Below are 10494 nucleotides of genomic sequence, written 5' to 3' on the forward strand. Positions count from 1 at the left end.
GAAGGCCTGAAGGAACCCCTGACAAAGAACGTCACTAAGAAGGCTCCCACAACGCTGACATCACCAAGAAGGCTCGCACAACGCTGACATCACCAAGAAGGCTCCCACAACGCTGACATCACCAAGAAGGCTCGCACAACGCTGACATCACCAAGAAGGCTCGCACAACGCTGACATCACTAAGAAGGCTCGCACAACGCTGACATCACCAAGAAGGCTCCCACAACGCTGACATCACCAAGAAGGCTCCCACAACGCTGACATCACCAAGAAGGCTCGCACAACGCTGACATCACTAAGAAGGCTCGCACAACGCTGACATCACCAAGAAGGCTCCCACAACGCTGACATCACCAAGAAGGCTCCCACAACGCTGACATCACCAAGAAGGCTCGCTTCCTTCGAACGCAGAAGAAGATCCAGTCAACATGGACTGCAAGCTTTTAAGTTTTCATTAAACTGAACGGAGCTCGAGAAGTAGCGAAAGTGTTAGTCATCAGAGACAGAAGCGTCATGCCTATAGAACTTGAGGGGGCGTTATTTTATTATTTTTTTACATTTCTGTTATTGTTTGTTTACCATTACATTTTACAATGCGGAGCTATGATTATTTTCTCTACTGAGCTGAATGTATTATTTTAATTATGTCATAGACCACCTCGAAAAGCCACCATAACCTCTTTCAAAAAGCCAAACACCCTCTTTCCCAGTGGATTTGGTTTCTTCCAAATTAACACTGGACCTGGAAGCCCCCCCCACTCGCCTCGTCTCAGATAAACACGTTTTCATGGTCTGCTTGCATACATTTAGATTAAGGTTGTCCTTAACTGATGAACAGGTCCTCCAAATATTAGGCTATTCAGTATATCAGATTCAATATACTTCTTACTTCAGTATACAGTATATAATTTGGACCAATGCCAAGTGAGTAAAAAAAAGTAGATTTTGTTTTCCCTTACTTTTATTTTGAAAGTCCTTGAAAGAACGCTACCGGTAAGTTTAATTTCACACAGCTTAAATGGCAACTGGTAGTGTGCTGTGTCCTGATTTTAAACTGCAAAAATTCACCAAAAAAACACTAAAATTTCACGCACGCTGTCCTATCTCGTGCCCACTCGTTTTTTTGGCTGCATGACGCCCCTGATCAGAGACATGGAGCTAGAAGAACTAGTAGACAAGTACCAGTGAGTCAGTGTGAGGGTGGGAGTGAAAGAGTGAGTGTGTGAGTATGTCTGTTAAACTACCGAAAAAAGGTTTACAATGTGTGCATATCTGTAGTTTGAAGAACAAAATCCATGAGTTAAGTTCTATTTTGCATGAAAATAACTTTCGCATAACGGTTGTCTCAGAGAAACATTTGGACGATACAGCTGTATCCATACTAGGGTACAACATATTCAGACTGGATGGAAAAAAGTATGGGGGTGGTTTATGTACAGAACCACATTCCAGCAAAGATTAGGAAAGATCTAGGCATGACTGGGGTGGAAGCCCTATGGCTCCAAGTTCACCTTCCACATCTGAAGGCTATATTGACATGCTGTTGTTACAGACCACCTAGCTTGATTATATAGAATATCTGAACAATATGTACTATGCTTCAAAATGTAACTGATACTGACAATGAAGTACTTTTTCTTGCTGATATGAACATAGATTGGTTTTCTACTAATTGTACTCTGAAAAGGACGTTGAGTGATGCAGCTACTATATGCAATCTATCTCAAGTCAAATTTACTCACGAGGATTAGTATTAATCCTGACAGATTGATCACGTCAACTTGTATTGACCACTTGTTCACGAATAGGGCTGAGAAATGCTCTAAAGATGTATCAATACCTGTGGGCTTTAGCGACCACAATATTATTGCTTTAGCTATGAAAACAAAGGTTCCGAGAGCAGGGCCTAAAGTAATCTACAAGAGGATTTATAAAACTTTATCTGAGAATGTTTTTGTTTCTGATGTAGAAAACATACAGTGGGATATGATACTTGTGAACGTGCATGCAGAGTCTGCATTGGGCTCCTTTATGAATTTATCCTCTGACGTGTGTGTGTGAAACATGTGTGTGTGTGAAACATGCTCCAATTAAGAAGTTTTCTGTAAGATCGACCAAAACTTCTTGGCTGGATGATAAACTGAGAAACATTATGAAAGAAAAGGCAAGCTTATCATTCAATAAGAAATAATATAATAAAAATATCATTAATTAAATCAAATAGAAAGAAGAAAAACTCCAAATTTGAGAAGTGTAATGGAGATAGTAAAAAAAAAACATGGAGAACACTTAATGAGGTTATGGGTAGAAGTAAAATGGGTAATACTCCTTCATTCATTGAACTCAGTGGTGCATTTATCACCAAACCTTCTGCATTGCAAATCACTTTAATAATTACTTCCTCTGCAAAATAAATAAGAGACCAAATGCTATCTGTGAAACTGCTCTTTACAATTAAGAGCGATAAACCTTATGGGCTTGATAAACTGGATGGTATATTCTTTCAGCTCTCAGCTAAGGCAGTGGCAAAGCCTTTATGTCACATTTTCTATTTATGTTTAAGTGGATCTGTCTATCCTGATGTGTGGAAGATTGCAAATGTTAATCCTCTGTCTTAGAATTGTAGAGAGCCGTTTTCAGGACAAAATAGTAGGCCTATAAGTATTTTACCTGTCTTAAGTAAGCTGCTAGAGGGGCTAATGTTTAAGAAAATCCAACATTATTTTGCAGAAAACAACATTAACTCTGATCTCCAGCATTGCACTGACATCTCTCACCGATGACTGGCTTAAACATAATTGATACAAAGTCAGTTGTGGGTGTTGTGCTACTGGACTTGAGTGCAGCCTTTGACATCATAGATCATGAGCTGCTACTCATGAAGCTATCAGCTTATGGATTCAAAGATCCTGCTATTCATGCCACCCACCTGCCACCAGGACGATGGGCTGCTTGTCTGGATGGAGCTCCATCTGCCGGGCGATCCAGGGCCCGTCGAAGTGGGCGTACCACCATCCCTTCTTCTTGTTCTGGGGGTCCTTGTACTGGTCGGCGGGCCGGATGAAGGGGATGCGGAAGTAGCGCTGCTGGCGGTTCACAGCCATCTCCTGCAGCTGCTCCGTCATGGGCGGCGCCGGGTTCTGTTCCGCTGTGGCAGGGGTCAGGGGTTACTCACAGTCCAACTTTCATGATGGAACATTTATTATTGTCTTTTTTTTTCTTCAAATAAAATGTGGGACACATTGCTTTATAGAAAATCAAGAAGAAGGCTAACTCTATCTGGATGGAAACTTTACTGCTCTTTGTGGGACGTTGTAATTGCTAGTTCATTTCTCAACTTCAGGAATCAGGGTGACATTTTGATAATGAATAGCAACCTCATGCTCAAGTACATCACGACTGCCATTAATTAAGCTTGAAAACAACTTAAAGTGTAAATTGTCTTTTCCCATGATACATAGGAATTATCAGAAGTCGCTTTGGATAAATGTGTCAGCTAAATGACTGTAATGTAATGCAATATTAGGGTTAGTATAATATATACTGTATATAGTACTGTATATATAAAAGCGCAGTGGCTAACGCTACTGGGAGCGAGTCTGGTGAGCATCCCTCCATCTCCTTACAGGCTCACCTCCCAGCACCCGCTTCCATCAGACGATCAGGAAACTAATCACAAAACAACATGCGACCTAGTGTTGTCACGATACCAAAATTATGACTTCGATACGATACCTGCCCAAAATATCTCGATAACGATACCGAAACTAACTGATACCACGGCGGAAATCTAAAACATAAGGAAAAGTAATGGAATAATAGATGACAGAACATGGAACTTTAAATTGTTGGCTTTTTTTAGTGCTCTGTTCAGTCTTTTTGCATCTTTTGAGTCTTTATTATATTTCCTGTAGCTTTCAAACACAGCTGGAAGAGAAGGCTGCCTCGACTGGGTGGTTTGGGATTGTGCTGGCATCTGTTTGTTTGTCTGTGTGGGGATAAATCAATAAATTATGCCTATGTTGTTGCAAACTGTGAGATAATCAGAAGAACTTGAAAAGCTTATTATTATTATTATGAATTAACCAAGGCCTATTGAAGCATTTTTGCTATTCCAAATTATCAGAAGAGATAATTATCTCACGGTTAACAGTTCTCTCGCTCTAGGAGGTCGGAGCAGGTATTGATTTTTTTTTGTCCCACGTGCGCTAGGCAGAGAGCTAGGCTTGCAGCCAGGCTGCAGCTATGCTAGCTAAAAGTCTCATGCTACGGATGAAAATTAGCTTCTCTAGCTATCATCTGGTGCAATAAATGTATTGTGCATTCATACATTCATACATAAGGTAGGCTAAATATCCTTCGGTTGTATTCAGTACTGGTGTTGCTGTTGTGTATCTTATCTTCTATCACATTCGCTAACCTGTTGCTCTTTGAATTCTTTGTGTACTGTAAAAAGTCAGCATGTCTGTCTGCAAGATGCTTTGCCAGGTTGGTCGTACTGGCTCCCTAGGTTTTTATAGATTTGTAGCATCGTTTACAGATGGGCTTTGTTATGTCCGTGGGCTTGCCCTCACTGTCGGCTCTGGAAGCGAAATAATGCCAGATTTATCGACAAACTGTGGACGGTCGACATTTGTACTTGTAGCCATCTCAGGTTAGACTAGTTCAAACTGTTGCGCTGCTCGCTGCAGAGTGACAGAGCGAGGAGAGAGAGAGAGCGCACACACACACACATACTGTACTGCCCCGTGACTCGGGGATCTTGAGAGAGAGAAGCAGAGCGCTATAGCCTACAAACAAACACAGCTTCACTGTCGCATGAACGCAACTCAATATATACGGCTCTTATTAAAACACTGTCTTTCTTAAAGTATCGATACTTGGGTATTGTACCGTTTTTGACGACAGAGTATCGCGGTACTTTTCTAGTATCGATACACCATGCAACACTAATGCGACCACCACTCCTCCTTCACACCACAGCAACCAGGACAAATAACGAAAAATACAGGAACGAGGGGAACCTGGCGGTTTGGTCTGGAGTTGGAACGATATGGAAACAAATGAAAACATGTAGAAAACCATCTAGCTTTCAGTCACTTAAATAATGTATATCCCAGTTATACTGTACACGTTTCTCCTTTCTGGCCCTGTGTTTCAGAGGGAAATCAATTTGTAGCTTGGCACCCCAATTACCCAACCTGACTGGCTGGCTGCCAGGCTTTAAAGAATTGGGAATTTAGAATTCTACGAATCGAAACAAATCCCTCTGCCCCGGGCATCAACTGGAACCGCGAGGTAAGCTTCAGGACCCGGTGTTTCTGCCCGTTTGTGAGGGGAGGTGTCTGGAAGACCAGGCTCACTAGAGCAATGCATCCTGTTAAGATTCCTGCACTTCACCCATGAGCTCTGCACGGCACGCGGAAGTGAGACTGTGCCACTGGAATAACAGTGCAGAACAGTGCGTGACTAGGAGAAAAGAAAAGGTAGACTAATGGAAGAGGTGTTTAGTGAACATGCTGTTTTCTGATTAGGACTGTAAGACAAGGGGAGAGAGATGTTACCCTTAACCAGCCATGTGGCTACAGTATCAACACAGTGAGTATGGATGGAGATAGTGAGTATGGATGGAGATAGTGAGTATGGATGGAGATAGTGTCAGTGCATTAATGTGGCACCACACATGGCCCTATGTGGAGGACGGAACAGCGACAGAACAACAAAGGTCGGTAGATGAGAATCTAACTATCAATCTAACTCACCACTGTCACTCAGCGATGGGATTGAGGGAGAGACAGTGAAAAACAGACAGACAGAAACAGAGACACAGAGACAGTTAGAAACAGACAGAGTTAGAAACAGAGAGAGACAGTGAGACACAGACAGAGACAGTAAGAAACAGAATGACAGACAGACAGACAGACAGACAGACAGACAGACAGACAGACAGACAGACAGACAGACAGACAGACAGACAGACAGAGAGGAACAGACAGTTAGAAACAGACTGACAGACAGACAGTGAGACAGACCGAGTTAGAAACAGACAGAGACATTGAGACACAGACAGACAGAGTTAGAAACAGACTGACAGACAGACAGACAAACAGAGACAGTTAGAAGCAGACAGGGAGGCACAGACAGCCCAGCGTGGGGTATGTACTGTTGTGTGACTCACCATAGTCGGTGATGGATTTGGGGGCCCTCTGCTCTGACTCCCCGTTGCGTTTCTTGTTCTTGGCCTTCCAGGCGTGGTAGACCTTCAGCCTGCGGTGGAACTCCTCTCTGCACGCCGCCAGCAGCTCAATATCTGCCCAGTCCAAGTCAAAGTCAATCACATGTGCATACAAGCAAAAGTAGTACTTTTGAATAAAAGAAGTGCTTTACAGAATAAGAAAAGATAAATAAAAACAGTTTATTAGTAAATAGTATGTAAGTATAGTAATGACTATGGAGTGCTTTGTAAACCAATAAAATAATCTTAAAATCTATTCTAAAGCTGCCAGGTAACCATCTACAGTATTTGCAGGATAGAGCTGCTTCTATATTGTGAAATGGGATCAGGTGCTGGAGCTCAACGCTCTAGAGACGGAGGAGAAGGTCGCAGACTGGCCTGATCAACAAGGCTCAGACCCCCCTGACCCTGCATGTCTGTTTTGTACATTTGTGTAGATAGTATTGTATCACTTTATGAATGTACTATGCACTCGCCTGTCTTGTCCATGCATGTTCACTGTCATGCAGCAACAGACCAGGGCAAATGAGTTGCAGGTATACGCCTACTTGGCTAAACTAAATCTGATTCTGATTCAGGTTCAGTTTCTGTTTGAACAGAACATCAGGAGAAAAAACTGGAATGGTATGCTTAACAGGCCAGACTAGAAGTCCCGTTTAAATAGGGGTGTAACAATACACTAATCTCACGATATGATACGATACACGATATTGGGTTGACGATAACAATACGATACGATACATTAAGGGCAGGTGTGAAGCGTTGCAGTAGTGCTGCTGTTCACACCAGTAGTGCATTTCTCCACATTTCTACTCCACTACACTTTGTGAATTTAGAGCTTAACTGTTGTAATATCACGGATAGGCCTAGACAAAAGACGTGTTTGTCACCAGTGTTGTGTAGCCAGCGTTCACTGAATAAATAATGAATTAACATATCACAATATTGTTTTCACCTTGACGACACGTATTGTGACGTTTCTGTATCGTAATATATTGTGGCACGATGTTACACCCGGTCTGTGTATTTTATGGAACAGCAACGCCTCGAAAATAGAACAGTGGTATAAAATAGAACAGTGGTGTAAAATAGAACAGTGGTGTAAAATAGAACAGTGGTGTAAAATAAAACAGTGGTGTAAAATAGAACAGTGGTGTAAAATAAAACAGTGGTGTAAAATAGAACAGTGGTGTAAAATAGAACAGTGGTATAAAAAAGAACAGTGGTGTAAACTACAACAGTGGTGTAAAATGGAACAGTGGTGTAAACTAGACCAGTGGTATAAAATAGAACAGTGGTGTAAAATACAACAGTGGTATAAAATAGAACTGGTGTAAAATAGAACAGCGCGACATGTACAGTATGCAGCAGCATGACAAGCCGCGGCTGGTGTGAGTGTTTACACCGAATATAACTAAATGTAAACAGCGCGGCTGTTTTGACGCATCGCATACGGCGTCAGTGTATTTTGGCCTTCACACTGGCTCAGTTTCTCTGCTGTGCCTGCAATCACACCCCGTTAACTCCGGCCCTGACCCATTATTTCACACAAGTCTATCTGACAAAGACAGGGAAAGACAAGTGCCAGAAACCAACAGATTTTTTGGGGGGGCGTGTGGGTGTTTGTGTTACAGAAAACACAGACAGATGGTGAATCATTGACAGTGGGGTGGAATAAGTGATGGTGGGGCTGATGGGAGGGCAGGGAAGCTCTCTCGGAGCTGTTTGTTCACTGGACGCCTCAGGCCTGGTTCACAGGTGGACGGGATCAATGCGGCTCCGTGCTGAGAGCCCCTAGATCTCTGCTTCCTCCGGCCTGCTGGGCGGGAGGGATTGATGTGGTCCCGTGCTGAGCTGTGGCCCGAGCTCTGACGCCAGGAGGGGGGGAGGGGGGGCGTGGAGGGGAGGGGGGCAGGCTGTGCACCTCAGGGTGGGAAACCAGGCGGTAACGGTAAGGCGCGCGACGGGGTGCTGCTCTCTTACCGCAGGAAGTGTTGATGACGTCGCGCAGCTCGGCGTACTTCCACTTGCTCAGGTCGTACTTCTTCACGCCGGCGGCCGCCTTGTTGGCCTGCACCTGGGCCCCCCTGTGGGGAGACGGAGAGAGAGACGTTGTGTTACAGAACAGTAATAAAACCAATCATCACAATCACTGGGGGGGTAGAGAGATATCTAAGGTACAGTACCACTATACCCAGAGGAGAAGGACACAACACAACCGCTTACAACACAATATCATACACTCCCACCTGGGATTATTTCATTAATTATTTATTCATATCCATATAGCATGTACATAATCCATTTTATACTGTATAGAAAGGGTACTTATTGTGTAATTTGTAAGCTTTGCAATTTTTGTAATTTGTGAAGTTGTAACTTGTAAATTTGTGATTTGTAATTGAGTATTACAGTTTATTTGTATTAAGCATAATCTTGGAGCCGACAGCAACATTTCAGTGTGACTGCACACCGTACATTTCATGTGACAAAGGAAGGAACCTTGAAGAAATCGATTGGAGGAGAGAGGAATCATCGTTTGCTGTGATTCGACGTGTTGATTGGCCGGATTAGAAAGCGGTGGGCATGCTGGGAGGAGAGGAAGTGCAGATACAGGTCGGAGGTAACCAATACATCCATGCAGGTAACAGACAGCAGCAGTGGTCCAAATGGGACGTAGAGCAGGGGTCTCCATGGGTTCCACTTTACCCCAGTTTAAGGCTAATCCTAGACTAAACAACATTGTAGATTATCCACCAAACAGCACTAGTTCAGGACAGGGTTAAATCTTTGATGAATCTATTCAACCGCCCTATAAAGCCCAGTTCACATACAAGATTCGCAACGAGACTGGTTGCAACCTGCAACCACCTGCAACAGTAACCCAAAACTGCTTTGCAACATTCTCAAACTGAACTATTCACACCAAAGCAACGAGCGGAGACCGTTTACCGTTTCCATAACAACGGCTCTTGTCACAACCTATTTCCTTATCCAGCAACCCGTTATTATTATATTTTGTCCCCATTTGTTTAGTCTATTCTGCGATCGTCTGCCTTTTCTGTTCTCAAATCAATGTACAGTAGCCTCTCGTTAACGTGAACTAGCCGTTACTGGTTACTAACTAACCGGTAGCCTACCAGCCCTCGCTTGAACCCAGAGAGTCTGACACACGCTCACACAAATTGTTCAGTCGCTGATTGGTTAGAAAATCGTAACAATGGCCCTTAAATTATGGTACGTTCTAAAACTTGTTGCTTGCAAGTCGAATCTCTTGAGACTCAATCAGCCGGCTTCAGCCGACCTGCGACGGAATAATTCACATCGCTGCAATTTTCCTCTGCATTCTAAAATGGTTTCATCGTGCTGAGAATCTTGTATGTGAACTGGGTTTAAGGCAGCAGTCTTATCACCACCAATATATGGGAATCAACTGTACAGTATGAAGCAATGCTTATGTAGGGTACAGTGTTGCTGATGTCAGCCCCTACTCCTAAGCCCAAGGGTACAGATAAGACAATGTATTGGAGTGTGTACATACTGTGTATGTGTGTGTGTTACACCTTCGGTGATGGCTGGCCACATGCCAGGGATCAGCAGAGTAAAGGGGGTGGAGTGTGAGATACGCTGGGATTACAGGACCCAGTAAATAGCTATTTGGCGAGTAGAGACCTGATCTGGCCCGGCTCTCCTGGCAGTCTTCCTGGGACACCGATTAGCAGAGCGGCGGCGGAAACATTAGAACATTACCGTTCGAATCAAACCCCAAAATCTAGCCAGCAAACCTTCTTTTGATTGGTTGATTGATCCAGGTGATAATTGATTACCCACCTCGCCATAAGAGCCGTCATCTCCATGACCATCTCCTCCCTACAGGCACACGGCGTCAGCACTCAGGACAAAGAGCAAACAAACACCATACATCCTTGTGTAGTCTCTCCTGTATGTTTCATATGCTAATGCTGCTACAGTATACTGAACATCAATGGGAAGAGACAGTACCAGGGTAACAGTGTGTGTGTGTGTGTGTGTGTGTGTGTGTGTGTAGTCTAGATCTGGTCTGATGGTGTGAGAAATGCTCTCTGATTCTTGAGGTGCAGCTGATTCAGCTTCCCTCCTACAGTATAACAGCCTGGCGTTGCCACCCTGATCATGTGAGCTCACATCCTATCACATCCTATCTCTCTGCGCAGATCAGTCTGGCCGCGCCCCCACTCAGACCGACTTCCACCCGGCAGATATTTGCGGGGCCAGACACA

The 10494-nt window shown here is 43.7% G+C and overlaps 1 protein-coding gene across 1 annotated transcript in view; it reads right to left on the minus strand.

The window, feature by feature from the left end:
• The window catches only part of myo6b (myosin VIb), an 85157-nt gene that overhangs the window by 2935 nt on the left and 71728 nt on the right, over nucleotides 1-10494 (minus strand). The window contains exons 28-30 of the mRNA XM_084450695.1: nucleotides 8219-8322; nucleotides 6179-6310; nucleotides 2930-3148 (exon numbers count right to left, since the gene is read on the minus strand). Of these exons, the coding sequence (XP_084306821.1) occupies nucleotides 2930-3148; nucleotides 6179-6310; nucleotides 8219-8322 (455 nt within the window). The remainder of the gene's footprint in view (nucleotides 1-2929; nucleotides 3149-6178; nucleotides 6311-8218; nucleotides 8323-10494) is intronic.

This window comes from Borostomias antarcticus, assembly GCF_949987555.1.
Source record: "Borostomias antarcticus genome assembly, chromosome: 16".
NCBI lineage: Eukaryota > Metazoa > Chordata > Actinopteri > Stomiiformes > Stomiidae > Borostomias > Borostomias antarcticus.